Genomic DNA, 15441 nt, shown 5'->3' on the forward strand with positions numbered 1-15441 from the left:
GACATGAGGAGTCATGTTGAACTCCCAGTGACCAGTTTGAGAAAGTGTGTGAACAATAACACTAAATGTAACACCCCTCCTCCCCATTCACACCTGAGACCTTGTAACACTAATTATTCACATGACACCAGGGAGGAAATATGGCTAACTGGGCACAATTTGGCCATTTTCACTTAAGGGTGTGTTCACTTTTTGTTGCCAGTGACTTAGACATTAATGGCTGTGTGTTCAGTTATTTAGAGAACACCACATTTACACTGTTATATAAGCTGCACACTGACTACTTTACATTGTATCAAAGTGTTAAATCTTCAATATTGTCCCATGTAAAGGTATAATAAAATATTTATATAAATGGTGATATAATGTATGACACATCAGTAACAGCAGATTGATTTTACCTCTGACAGCGACACTGTCAGGGAACTGCACTGAACAGTCGGCCTGATCACAATGACTATGAGTGATCATTTTTTGATGGCTTTAAAAAAAAAAAAAAAAAATCAATAGTCTTCAGTTATTAAAAGAGCTGTTGGTTACTACTGGGTTACCAATCAAAGTCTATTGTTGAGTCACTTTGACATTGAAGAGGTTGTGTTTGTGTTACAGAGGTTGAATGAGGTTGGATACAGTTCTAAGGCTGCTTTCACACTTCCGTTGTTTTCCATCAGTCACATTCAGTTTTGTGTCTGATGTGACTGATGCGTTGCAGATTGTTGTACAACTGATGGGACGCATCAGTTAAAAAAATGGATTTGTTACCTGGCAAAGGGGAGAGAGAGAGAGCCCCCATGATCACCACACACACCAGCACTACCGCCCCCATCATCACCGCACACACCAACACTATCACCCCCATTATCCCCGCACAAACACCAGCACTGCCGCCCCCATCAACACTGCACACACAGGCACTATCGCTCCCATCATCACCGCACACACAGGCACTACCGCCCCCATCATCACCTCACACACACAGGCATTACCGTCCCCATCATCACCACACACACACCGGCACCACCGCCCCCATCATCACCACACACACACACACTGGCACCACCGCCCCCATCATCACTGCACACCCACACAGGCACTACCACCACCATCATGACAGCACACACACCAGCACTACCTGAGTGACGTCACCGCTGATAGCGCGACTCACTTCAGTTTCTCCATGTAGCTCACAGCGAGCGGCGGTGTTCTACGGCCATTCCTGTCAGCTGCCAATGTAGCAGAGTAGAAAGCGTTGTGGGACCTCGTATGAATTACGCCGGACCTGGAGGGGTATTTGAGGATTAATAAAGTGGTGAAAGAGGGTTTTTTTTGTCTTTTATTTCAAATAAAGGATTTTTCGGTGTTTGTCTTTATTTACTTTCATTACAGTTTAGTGATGAGTGGTGTCTCATAGACACCTGCCATCACTAAGCTAGGACTTAGTGGCAGCTATGGGCTGCCATTAACTCCTTATTACTCCGCTTGCCACTGCATCAGGGCAATCGGCATGAACCGGGTAGAGTCCCGGGACTGTCGCATCTAATGGATGCGGCATTTCCGGGAGGCTGCTGGTTTATATTTTTAGGCTGGGGCTCTCCATAACGTGGGACTCCCCATCCTGAGAATACCAGCCTTCAGCCGCATGGCTTTACCTTGGCTGGTATCAAAATTGGGGGGACCACACGCCGTTTTTTAATTTTTTTAATTTATTTTACTGCATGATATAGACCCGACCACCGGCAGCTGTGATTGGTTGCAGTGAGACAGCTGTCACTAAGCGTGGGGGCTCATCTAACTGCAACCAATCATAGGCGGCTGTGGGCAGGGGAAGCAGTGAATACAAGATAGAGAAATGAGCGGCCAACATTTTCAAAAGTAAGACAAGCTGCGGGAGCAGTGTGACAGCTGTGCAGCGCCACTCCGTGCCGTACATCGGTGAGTATAAAGGAGGGAGGGAGAGGGAGAGACCGAAAAACAGACTGACAGAGAGAGAGAGAGACCGACATTGACAGAGAGAAATTTGTACTAGCCAGAAAGGAATTTCCACTTCTGTGCATGTGTGAAGCCCCGCTAGTATGTGTCGGTGCAGTACCTTCAGGGACTCCACGTGGATGGAACAGTCTGGTCACAGGTAGGGAACCTTCTTTTAGGATTGTCGTGACGCCACTCTCCGTATTGCGGTCAGCGGGGACCGCCACTGCAGATTAAGGGATGCCTGGGGCTGATGGTGGGTGCAGTCAGTATATTAGCCCCCTGAGAGTGAGGCAAGCCCCAGGCCCCGGTGTATGTGTGTGGGACCACAGGTCGCAGAATGACTCAAACACAGTCCAAGAAGTCTTTCAACGTGTTTACTCACTGTTTGGAGGTCACGGTGAGATGCCCGGGCGACACTGTGATAACCAGGTTGAGCCAGGAATTCCAGGAGGCCGTTCTGAGGGTAGCTGTCCACTCGCCTTCCTTGCACTCTTTCTGTTTTAGGAGGATCCTTTGCTTGAAGCGTGGTAGGACCCCTCCAGGGAAGCTGTTACAACCCTGCTCCCCTCTCTCTGGCTCGTCTGCCGGCAGCGTGGCCTTGGTGGGATGGCTTCTGGCCCTGTCCCCTTATGGGCCTGGTGATTGCTGCTTGGCTCAAGCTCTGTGTAGTCGTGGTGAGGGCATGAAGTACCCCCCCCCACCTGTAGGTTAAGCAGCTCTGGATGATCTGCTGCCTGTACTGGGGACCTAGTTCCCCTTGTGTGCTCGGATACCGGGATCTCCGTACTCAGCCACCCTTCTCTCTCTGGATGATTTTCAGGCCGACCCACGGTACTCCTTTCTCCCCCGCTTTCAGCTACTGCACTCCTCAGGACCTGTCTCACACTCTAGAGCTCCTCTGCCCTGCTTCCTCACACTTCAACTTCTTCCTCCAGACTCCCCTCTTCCTCTCTCTCTCTGCCCTGCTTCCTAGCAACCAGCCCCTGAACACACCCCCAGCTGGGAATTGAAAGTTAACTCCTTCTGGCTACTCAAGGGTCCCCTCTGGTAATGTGGGAGGCCTGGTCACTATATGTTTGTGTGTGCACCTCATCCTGGCCTTTGGAGATTACCTGGAAGCATTGCTCCCGCATGGGTGCAATACTCTGTGGTGCCTGACCAGGTCAGGGGCGCCACATTCCCCCTTAGTTATCATCAGCACGTCCTCGGGCTGCAAAGACAAGAGAAAAAGGTAAATACAAACTTTTCCCACACAGGGGCAATTATTTACATTTAAACATGCCAGGTACCATTCCACTACCAACCACCCACATGTCCGAACCCCACCCAAAAAACCTCCAGGAGGTAGGTCGCCGGTCCTTTTGGTGACCAGGGCTGGGCCATCACATTCCCCAGACCTTTCCTCCAATCTTCCTCTCCTGAGGGGAGTGGTGTAAGGTAGGCCCCATAAACAGGCGTACCCGCTTCCGAGTGTTGGAGGGCAGGCCCCATAAACAGGCGTGCCCCCTTGTTGGTGCAGAGCCATGCCCCTCAACAGGCAGACTCTGTGGTTGATACCAAGGAGGTAACTTTTTACAATGCAAAAGTTTGTGGTTAAATCCAGTTCATAACCAGTGGTCTAACATTTTAAGGAGGTCTCACAATAGTCCTTGTGGGCACATTTCGCTTAAACGTTACCTAACTGTAAACAGGTTAAACATTACATTTCATACAGTCACTTTGAACTAAACTGTACTTTCTCTATAGCGTAATGGGAGCTGACCAAAGTTGCTGCGGGTTGATCTACGCAGTACTATGCTGTCATCTGTCTGAGGTTGTGTCCTCCCACCCGATGTATGTGTCTCGATGTGAATAATAGGTGTACTAGGTATTGATACCAGTGCATGGTCTTCTGCTTCAGCTACATTTGGCTCTTCCAGGTTCTGAACAGGTTCTTCTGGTTCTCTTACTTCTCTAGATTGAGGGAATGTAATGACTGGAATAACTACTGCTCCATTGTATTGAGGCCAACTTGCTGGAAAATCTCCAAGTACAGTATGGATCATCTTTTCTCTTGGTTCTTGAACTGGCAAAGGGTTGGGAATTTCTTCAGGGGTTCTTAGTTGTTCAGGACATTTCTTTAAGCGATCTCTAGAAACGACAGCTGTTGTTTTTCCTCCATCTTTGCTGATAAGGCATGTCTTTTCACTGCTAAGCGTCGATGGTAACACAGTATAGGGTTCTTCTTCCCAGTGATTGTCAAGTTTATGACGTCTTCTCTTTCTCTTGAGAACTATATCTCCTGGCATCAAAGGAACAGCAGGTGCTTTTCGATTGTAGGCCTTTTCTTGTTTCTCACGCTGCTGAGTCAGGCTTCGCTCCACACACTCTTGTACTTTCTTGTATTGGGCTTGGCGGTTGGAATCCCAATCAGCACCTTGTAGATGGTCTTCAGGGGTCTCAACTCCCATTTCCAGATCTACTGGCAATCTCCCTGGTCTGGCCCTCATCAGGTATGCCGGTGTGCAGTTCGTGGAACTCACAGGGATGTTGTTATACATGTCCACTAGATCGGGCAGTTTTTCCGGCCACTGACTTCGTTCTTCTAGTGGGAGCGTCTTCAGAAGGTCGAGAATGATGTGGTTCATCTTCTCACACATGCCATTGGTCTGAGGATGGTAAGGCGTAGTACGGATCTTCTGGCAGCCGTATAGGTTACAAAACTCCTTAAACACTTCAGCTTCAAAGGCTGGTCCTTGGTCAGTGAGCACTTGATCTGGATAGCCATGTGGTCGACAGAAGTGTGTCTGGAAAGCTTTGGCTGCAGTTTGACCTGTCAAGTCCTTGACTGGTACTACCACCAGGAATCTGGAGTAGTGGTCAACCATAGTGAGAGCGTAGTTGTAGCCTTGTCTGCTGGGTGCCAACTTTACATGGTCCAGGGCCACGATCTCCAGGGGCCGTTTAGTTTGGATTGGCTGGAGTGGTGCTCTCTGGCTGTGCTGGTCTTTTCTTCTAAGATTGCAGGGCCCGCAGTTTCGACACCACTTCTCTAGGGCAGATCTCATACCCACCCAGTAGAATCTTACTTTAAGTAGGGCCTCCAGTTTCTTCCAACCAAAGTGGCCTGCACCATTGTGATAGGCTTCTAGCACCATCCTCGTGTCCTTCTGTGGTACAATCACTTGCCACACCTTCTCATGCGTCCTCGGGTCAATGATACTCCTGTAAAGTTTGTCTTGATAGATGAATAATCGACCCCTCTCCTTCCATAGGTACTGTGCCTCAGGTGGGGCTCCTTTGTCAAGGCTGGCGCCCGGCTGGCTGATCAGTTTCTTTACCAAGCCTACCGCTGGATCATTTTCCTGGGTCTCCTTCCAGTTGTAGTGAGGTAGTGGGTTCAGGGTCACCTCTTGGCGGTTGGCACGCGACTGCCGACACTGTTTTGCTCCATGGCGATGGAACGCTGGCAGCTCAATCTCTTCAAGATCATCTACATCTTCACCCTCGTCTGCTAGGTGAGGCATCCTGGACAGAGCATCTGCGTTGCCGTTCTTGCGGCCAGCTCGATACTTGACAGTAAAGTCATAATTCGCCAGTCGGGCTACCCAACGCTGCTCCATGGCACCCAATTTAGCAGTATCCAAGTGGGTCAGGGGGTTGTTGTCCGTGAAGACAGTGAATTTGGTGGCTGCCAGGTAGTGCTTGAACCGCTCTGTGATAGCCCATACCATGGCCAGGAACTCTAGCTTGAATGAGCTATAATTCTCTGGGTTTCTTTCAGTAGGCCTGAGCTTCCTGCTGGCGTAAGCAATCACACGCTCTTTGCCTCCCTGCACCTGTGAAAGCACTGCTCCCAGTCCCACATTACTGGCATCTGTGTACAGTACGAAGGGCAGACCGTAGTCAGGGTAGGCTAGGATCTCTTCACCCGTCAAGGCCCCTTTCATTTGTCTGAAGGAGTGTTCCTCTGCTTCTCCCCAGTGAAATGGCGGGCCGGAGGTCTTTCCTTTCTTCTTTGGGTGGCCTACCAGGAGCTCTTGCAAAGGCGCTGCCATTTTCGTGTAGCCCTTGATGAACCTTCTGTAGTAGCCTACCAAGCCAAGGAACTGACGTACCTCCCGAACGGTAGTAGGTGTGGGCCATTCCTGGATGACTGTGACCTTCTCTGGGTCCGGTGCTACTCCTTCTGCACTGACCACGTGACCTAGGTACTGGACCTTTGGCTTCAGTAAATGGCACTTGGATGGTTTCAGCTTCATTCCATATCGGGATAGCGCTTCAAAGACTTCAGCCAGGTGTTTCAGGTGGTCCTCGTAGGTCTTGGAGTACACGATGACATCATCCAGGTAGAGCAGGACGGTTTCAAAGTTGAGGTGCCCTAGGCAGCATTCCATAAGCCTCTGGAAGGTCCCGGGGGCATTGCAGAGTCCAAATGGCATGCTGTTGAACTCACAGAGGCCCATTGGGGTGGTGAAGGCCGTCTTCTCCCGATCTTCTTCTGCTACAGATACTTGCCAGTAGCCACTAGTAAGATCTAGGGTAGAAAAGTAGTTAGAGGCTTTCAAGGCAGCGAGGGATTCCTCTATCCTTGGCAAAGGGTAGGCATCCTTGTGTGTTATCTGATTTATCCGTCTGTAATCCACACACATCCTCATCGTGCCATCCTTCTTTCTCACCAGGACCAGGGGAGCCGCCCAGGGGCTACAACTGTCCCTTATGACGCCTGCCTCCTTCATGTCCTTCAGCATGTCCTTTGTGCGCTGGTAATGGGCTGGTGGAATAGGCCTATGTCTTTCCTTAATGGGAGGATGACTGCCTGTGGGTATGTGATGTTGCACCCCTTTGATCCTACCAAAGTCTAGTGGGTTCTTACTAAAGACCTGCTCGTATTCCTGCACGACCCTGTAAACCCCATGTTTCTGGTAGACGGGTGTAGAGTCAGTCCCCACGTGGAGTTTCTGGCACCAATCCTCTAACTGCTTTTGGGAGGTCTCGTCCTCTTTTGAGTCAGCTTGTGTCAGGGGACCTACAGGTGTTATGGCGTCATCTGAGCATGTAAACAGTTTGGCTATGGTAGCGTACCTTGGTAGTCTGGCTTCCTCCTCCCCACAGTTCAACACTCGTACAGGCACTCGTCCCTTGTGTACATCAACTACCCCCCTGGCTGTCAGAATCGTGGGCCAGTGGTCTGAATGAGTGGGCTCTAGTACAGCCTGGTAATCTTGTCCTCTGAGACCTACCGCTGCTCTACACCACATCATCATTTCACTCCGTGGGGGTATCACAATGGGGTTAGCATCCATCACCCGTACACTACCAATCTCACCGCCAGCCTGTTTTACCTGTTGCTTCCTCAGAATGATTCGGATCTCCTTTTGCAAGGCTCTTTGCGACCTGCCCTCAGCACCTTCAACAATCTGGTGAAGCAACAACAACACTTCCTCTAGGCAATTTTCTATGACATTAGTGCCTAAAATCATTTGCGGGTTCCTTTCTCTAATATCAGTGTCCACAACAATCAGTCCTTGTCCCTTCATTTCCTGCCTTCCCACCTTTATGGTTACCTCTTTGACCCCGATCTGGTCTATAGGTTGTCCGTTGGCAGCATAGATGGTGAGGGAGGGGTCCGGTGGTCGGAGATCGTCGTCCGACCAAAACCTCCGATAAAGGACATACGGGATCGTGGTGACCTGAGAGCCGGTGTCCAATAACGCCGGGGTAGGGATCCCGTCCAGGACGATGGACAGGACAGGACGTCCACCCACGTACTGATCACAGCAGCGACTTGGGCCTGATCTTCTTAATCCTGAGGACTGGCCCCCGGCCCCAGGTTTGGCTCGTTTAAAGGACAGGCCCTTGCATAGTGTCCTGCCTCCTGGCAACGACGACAGATGGGTTGTCCAGATGAGTCATAGCGATCACTGCTCCTGCCTCGGGTTGGGGGACCTCTTCTCCTCCGCATCCAAGGGACGTCCTCTGGGTTGTCAGCTAGCAGGATCCGATGAGGGACTTTGGTCTCTGAGGGCAACTGTATTGCTTTCAGGATTTGTGCGACGTCCTTAGTGAGCTGTTGCACCTGGGAGGATAGTGTATTTATGGTCTCTGCTGGCGTGTTGAGTCCTTTTGCAGTTACCAGGGCCTGCGAGGAGGATTCCGCTCCTGCAGCCGTGGAACTGGCAGGCCATGCTGGTGCGACGGGGTCTGTGTCCACAGGAGGTTGGAGTGCTTTCACTGCCCTGTCTTTCAGAATGGCAAAGTCCACGTCAGGGTGTTCCAGGGACCACAGCTTCATCTGCTTCCCATCCTCAGGAGAGCGCAGGCCCCGCAAGAATTGTTCCTTCATCATCCGGTTTCCTTCCTGATCACTGACAGGGTCCACCAGCTTGAGAGCCCGTAGTGCAGCCTGCAGCCTGAGGGCATAGGCTCTTATGCTATCTTGGGGCTTCTGCCGGCAGTTATAGAAGTCCGTCCTCAGCTCTCCCTCTGTGCGGTGTTCAAAAGCAGCTGCTAGTTTGGCAAAGATGGTCTCAACAGAGCCCCGGTCATCATTGGTCCAGGACTCAGCCTCCAATTCTGCTGCTTCAGTCAATTGTCCCAGCACCACAGCGGCCCTCTGCTTACCAGTCATCGCGTGCATGTCTAGCAGGGTGTTGATCTTCTTCTTAAACCCGGTCAGCGTGTCTATTTTACCGGCGTATTGGGGCAGCCATTGCGCTCCTGGGACATACAGCAAGGAAACTGGCATTATAGGGGAGATTTCAGCCGGCGCGGCTGCGACCGCGGCACCGGCACCAGGCGCTGCTGCGTCCAGCGCGACGGGGGCTGGCATCGCTTGGGCTGCGTCGCCCTGACCAGGGGCATTACCTCCTGCAGCGTCCATTTTTCTTCAAAAATCTCCGCGCCCCCTTTCCACTTCCTGGGTCAGAACGCTCTCTGAATTGTGGGGGTTCTGGGGCGGCCACACCTCTTCGTGGGCGGTGCTCTTCTCCCTCGCGCGGGCTGCAGCGCGCGCTTTTGAAGATGGCAATATGGCGGCGGTTCAATTTTTGCGGTCGGACCTCTGAGGCACACGGTCACCTGTCTGAACAGGTCTAGTCCTTATCCTGTTCGTGACGCCAGAAGTTGTGAAGCCCCGCTAGTATGTGTCGGTGCAGTACCTTCAGGGACTCCACGTGGATGGAACAGTCTGGTCACAGGTAGGGAACCTTCTTTTAGGATTGTCGTGACGCCACTCTCAGTATTGCGGTCAGCGGGGACCGCCACTGCAGATTAAGGGATGCCTGGGGCTGATGGTGGGTGCAGTCAGTATATTAGCCCCCTGAGAGTGAGGCAAGCCCCAGGCCCCGGTGTATGTGTGTGGGACCACAGGTCGCAGAATGACTCAAACACAGTCCAAGAAGTCTTTCAACGTGTTTACTCACTGTTTGGAGGTCACGGTGAGATGCCCGGGCGACACTGTGATAACCAGGTTGAGCCAGGAATTCCAGGAGGCCGTTCTGAGGGTAGCTGTCCACTCGCCTTCCTTGCACTCTTTCTGTTTTAGGAGGATCCTTTGCTTGAAGCGTGGTAGGACCCCTCCAGGGAAGCTGTTACAACCCTGCTCCCCTCTCTCTGGCTCGTCTGCCGGCAGCGTGGCCTTGGTGGGATGGCTTCTGGCCCTGTCCCCTTATGGGCCTGGTGATTGCTGCTTGGCTCAAGCTCTGTGTAGTCGTGGTGAGGGCATGAAGTACCCCCCCCCACCTGTAGGTTAAGCAGCTCTGGATGATCTGCTGCCTGTACTGGGGACCTAGTTCCCCTTGTGTGCTCGGATACCGGGATCTCCGTACTCAGCCACCCTTCTCTCTCTGGATGATTTTCAGGCCGACCCACGGTACTCCTTTCTCCCCCGCTTTCAGCTACTGCACTCCTCAGGACCTGTCTCACACTCTAGAGCTCCTCTGCCCTGCTTCCTCACACTTCAACTTCTTCCTCCAGACTCCCCTCTTCCTCTCTCTCTCTGCCCTGCTTCCTAGCAACCAGCCCCTGAACACACCCCCAGCTGGGAATTGAAAGTTAACTCCTTCTGGCTACTCAAGGGTCCCCTCTGGTAATGTGGGAGGCCTGGTCACTATATGTTTGTGTGTGCACCTCATCCTGGCCTTTGGAGATTACCTGGAAGCATTGCTCCCGCATGGGTGCAATACTCTGTGGTGCCTGACCAGGTCAGGGGCGCCACACATGCTCTGTTGCTAAAAGCAGATCCGTCGCCGGAATCAGTCATTTAACGGATGCCGACGAACTCCAGCTCCCATAGGCTTCCATTATAACAATGACAGATTGTGACGGAATCCTGCACGATGTGTTTTTTATTTTAACGCTACAAAAAGCTTAACATTCTGTGTTGCTTCCGCCCGACTGTCAGTCCTTTCATGACTGATCAGTTGCATAGCGGATGAAACGCAAGGCCATCAGTCACAATCCGTCATTAATACAAGTCTATGGGGGAAAAAACTGAAGCTCTGCAGGATTCAGTTGTTTCTCAAAACAATGGATTGTGACTGATGGAAAAAGACGGAAGTGTGAAAGCAGCGTAAGAGATTTGCAAGTATTATACACATCTTCTCAGGGAAATTGCGATTCCCATTTCTTTGAAAAATTAGCTAATACTAGCAAATTTGAATTTCAACAGATTCTATCATCTCCATGCCATTGAACATTTACTTGATTAGAAAAGTTTTTATAACCTGGTCAAAGCCAGAGTCTTTGGTTCTTATCTAAAAGATAAAATACTAAAATATGGCCTCTCCAAAATTAACTTTGCAAAAAATATAAAAACACATTTAACTTACCACAATAATTTAACATCCAGTTTGTAATATTAATGCCACGTTTAGCACAAGCTTGGACATAACTTGCAAGTGCTGCACACATAGCTTTCTCCGAATCTTTGCACATACAAGTATCATACATGCATTTCTTCAAAGGAAACAAGAAATTATAGCTTACTGTTAGAAAACATCTCAAAGCTTAAAAAAAATGGAACATTTTGACTAAAACTAATTGTCATTATTTTTCATTTGTTTATAATAGTATTAGGGGGTGATATTTTGTAGGTAATTTTAACCCTTTAGAAATGACCAAACACAGGGATTTTCCTATATAAACTAAGGCCAGTGCTATTCTGGCGCTATCATGCTGATTCTATACATACCTTTAGTTGTGAGATCGGATGTATAGTTTCTGAAATACAGACAAGGAAAAGTTGTGAAATGCACTGTTACTTGATGATGATGATGATGAGTGCAATGGAATATCTAATAGATGGGTCAGGTTTTGCTACTTATTCCCGCCCCTGTCTGCCTTACTGTCTTTCCACCCTCCTTCCTCCCCCTGTAATAACAGAGACAGGGGTAGGAAGAACAGGCAGCAGATAGGGCCGAGAATTACTAGCAAAACCCGACCCACCTATTAGATATTTTATAGCTGCTATCAATCAAGTAACAGTGCATTTCACAAACTTTACTTGCCTGTGTGATGCCCTGGCAAAACTAGGTTGTGACAGAGACTGCAGAAATCCAGAAAAGTGCAGGCCATTCTCCTCCTTGGCACCAACAGAGTCCTCACACAGATGCACACCAGCCAATCAGGCCCTACTCACCCCCTCCTCAGGAAAATGGGAGGGATTGGAGAGCACTGAGGAAGTGTTAGAGCAGAGTTTAGTTTCAGTCTGTGCTGGAGTGAGTGGAAAGCTGACAGCAGGGAGTCGTAGCTCCTTGAAAAAGGTGTAGTCGGGGTTGGAGCCCTGGACTACCGGACTGGGTGGCAGTGAGGGCCACAGGCGACGGAGATCCGGTCGCAGGGAACCTGAGGGCAACCGGGACAGGGTTGTAGCCCGCCGGTGCCAAAAGAGAGGGGACCCCGTCCGGAGGCCATTGCAAGTGGACTAGTCCAGACACCAAAGACAGACACAAAGTGTAGAAGAAAGGGCCCCTGGATGTGCATCCGTGTGTGGGACCCGAGCACACCCCTGCAGAGGCTATCGGCATCCGGCCTTGGTTTACTATCAGGACTCTGTGTGACTTTAATCTGAATAGTGAGTACACTGGTACCATCCGGTCCATCCCTGCAGTCGGCGCCCTGTCCATCTAGCTCACCAACACCGGGTCCCGGGGCTACCATCCCTACCCATGGAGAGGTTAAGAACTTGCTGCTGTACCATCGCCCCGGGGTGCCCCATAGCCGCAGCGGTGGTGTCACTTCTCACCACACACCGTGGGTGGCGTCACGAAACAAAGACTCAAATCCCCAATTAAACACAAGCCCCTTTCAATTGAAGTGACCACGAGACCCCCGGGTCCGGAGACCCTCGAGCCACCCACAGAAAGTCCGGATCCGAGCAGCTCGGCTGCTGCGAGCGGGGCTGTACACTTGTATTTCAGAAAGTATACATCCAATCTCACAACTAAAGGTATGTATAGAATCAGCATGATAGCGCCAGTATAGCACTGGCTTTAGTTTACAGTTCCTTGCAAAAGTATTTGGCCCCCTTGAATTTTTCAACCTTTTCCCACATTTCAGGCTTCAAACATAAAGATAAAAATGTAAAATTTTATGGTGAAGAATCAACAACAAGTGGGACACAATTTTGAAGTCGAACAAAATTTATTGCTTATTGTAAATGTTTGTAAACAATAAGAAACTGAAAATTGGGGCAAGCAATATTATTTGGCTCCTTTAAGTTAATACTTTGTAGCGCCACCTTTTGCTGCGATTACAGCTGCAGTCTCTTGGGGTATGTCTCTATCAGTTTTGCACATCGAGAGACTAAAATTCTTGCCCATTCTTCCTTTGTAAACAGCTGGAGCTGAGTGAGGTTGGATGGAGAGCATTTGTGAACAGCAGTTTTCAGCTCTTTCCACAGATTCTCGATTGGATTCAGGTCTGGACTTTGACTTGGCCATTCTAACACCTGGATATGTTTATTTGTGAACCATTCCATTGTAGATTTTGCTTTATGTTTGGGATCATTGTCTTGTTGGAAGACAAATCTCCGTCCCAGTCTCATGTCTTTTGCAGACTCCAACAGGTTTTCTTCAAGAATGGTCCTGTATTTGGCTCCATCCATCTTCCCATCAATTTTAACCATCTTCCCTGTACCTACTGAAGCCAAGCAGACCCAAACTATGATGCTGCCACCACCATGTTTGACAGTAGGGATGATGTGTTCAGGGTGATGAGCTGTGTTGCTTTTACGCCAAACATATCGTTGGCATTGTGCCCAAAAAGTTTGATTTTAGTTTCATTTGACCAGAGCACCTTCTTCCATATGTTTGGTGTGTCTCCCAGGTGGTTTGTGGCAAACTTTAAACGACACTTTTTATGGATATCTTTGAGAAATGGCTTTCTTCTTGCCACTCTTCAATAAAGGCCAGATTTGTGCAGTGTACGACTGATTGTTGTCCAATGGACAGACTCTCCCACCTCAGCTGTAGAACACTGCTGTTCATCCAGAGTGATCATGGGCCTCTTGGCTGCATCTGTGATTAGTCTTCTCCTTGTTTGAGATGAAAGTTTGGATGGACGGCTGGATCTTGGTAGATTTGCAGTGGTATAATACTCCTTACATTTCAGTATGATTGCTTGCACAGTGATCCTTAGGTTGTTTAAAGTTTTGGAAATCTTTTTGTAACCAAATCTGGCTTTAAACCTCTCCACAACAGTATCACGGACCTGCCTGTTGTGTTCCTTGGTCTTCATGATGCGATCTGCGCTTTAAACAGAACACTGAGACTATCACAGAGCAGGTGCATTTATACGGAGACTGGATACACACAGGTGGATTATATTTATCATCATCAGTCATTTAGGACAACGTTGGATCATGCAGAGATCCTCAATGAACTTCTGGAGTGAGTTTGCTGCACTGAAAGTAAAGGGGATGAATAATATTGCACGCTCCAATTTTAAGTTATTAATTTTTTACAAAACACTGGTTGTTGATTCTTCACCATAAAATTTAAAAAATTTTCTTTGTGTTTAAAGCCTAAAATGGGGGAAAAGGTTGAGAAAATCTAGGGGCCCGAATACTTTCGCAAGGCGCTGTATCTAGGAAAATCCTAGTGCTTGGTCCTCCTTAAGGACCAGGTGTTTTTCATTATTGAGCTTCATTTTTTTCATTCTTCTTTTTCGATTGCCATAAGTCTTAATAAGGTAAGTATAATATTATCAAACTGGTAAAGTGTTTATATATCAGCAGTTTAACAAAAATTTGGAACTTTATAAAAAATAAAGTCTTGTAACTTTTTTATTCATCCAGCTGCGGACTGAATATGGAATTGTTATTTCCATGTCTATCTGTAGTAATTGTTGATACCATTTTGGGATGCATATGTTATTTTAAAAGCTTTTGAGACTTTTTAAATATCACAACATTTTTATGCACCAGTATATTGCATATTGTACACCAGTACCCTAGTGGAGACAGATATTTGTAAGCCTATTAAAAGAAGTGAGATTTGTAAGCCTACCAAAAGGGGTTGTGTGACATTTTGCCCCCCAAAGAACAAAACATAGGAAAAAAGGGCAAATTGAGCTAAATGTATCAAGCATCAATCGCCATTCTGATGAATTAGTTGCCAAATCTACCAATGGAAATATATAACAAAGACAAAAATATGACAAAAACCAACAATTGATGAATCGGGGACTAATGCAGGCTTTACACGAGACGATCTATCGTGCGATGCATCGTCGGGGTCACGGTTTTCGTGACGAACATCCGGCATCGTACACGATGTTGTCTCGTGTGACACCTCTGAGAGACGTAGTATCGCTCACAAATCGTGAGTTGTGTACTCGTCGCTCAGTTTTAAAAAATTGTTTAATTAAAATGGCGCCGGTTGTTCATCGTACCGGGAGCAGCACACGTCACTCCATGTGACACCCCGGGAACGATGAACAGCAGCTTACCTGCGTCCCGCAGCAACCGCCGGCTATGCGGAAGGAAGGAGGTGGGCGGGATGTTTACGTCCCGCTCATCTCCGCCCCTCCGCTTCTATTGGCCGGCCACTGTGTGACGTTGCTGTGATGCCGAACGTCCCTCCCCCTTCAGTAAGTGGACGTTCGCCGCTCACAGCGAGGTTGCACAGCAGGTAAGTGCATGTGACGGCACTTTAACGACTTTGTGCAACACGGGCAGCGAATTGCCCGTGACGCACAAACGACGGGGGCGGGTACGATCGATCGTGCGATCGCACGATAGATCATACCGTGTAAAGCCCGTATAAGACCAGACAGTCTTAAAATATGACAGATTTATTAAACAGTGTGAGAGAATAGAATCCATTTTGCTTTTAAAGAAACCATCTTATCTTATAACTGAATGTTGTCATAGGGCTCAGCTAACACTGATGGGAAGTGAAGTTTCACATTTCCATTCACGCCCCTACTGTTTTTATTAGTGCATAGTTCAGAGGAGTTAATTCTTTGCTTAAGGTACTATATAAACTG

At 48.8% G+C, this 15441-nt stretch overlaps 1 protein-coding gene across 1 annotated transcript in view; it reads right to left on the bottom strand.

Moving 5' to 3' along the window:
• The window catches only part of LOC142254348 (mucin-2-like), a 156295-nt gene that overhangs the window by 56941 nt on the left and 83913 nt on the right, over positions 1 to 15441 (bottom strand). The window contains exon 15 of the mRNA XM_075325394.1: positions 10782 to 10908. Coding sequence (XP_075181509.1) covers positions 10782 to 10908 — 127 coding nt within the window. The remainder of the gene's footprint in view (positions 1 to 10781; positions 10909 to 15441) is intronic.

Source organism: Anomaloglossus baeobatrachus, chromosome 10 (assembly GCF_048569485.1).
Source record: "Anomaloglossus baeobatrachus isolate aAnoBae1 chromosome 10, aAnoBae1.hap1, whole genome shotgun sequence".
Classification (NCBI taxonomy): domain Eukaryota; kingdom Metazoa; phylum Chordata; class Amphibia; order Anura; family Aromobatidae; genus Anomaloglossus; species Anomaloglossus baeobatrachus.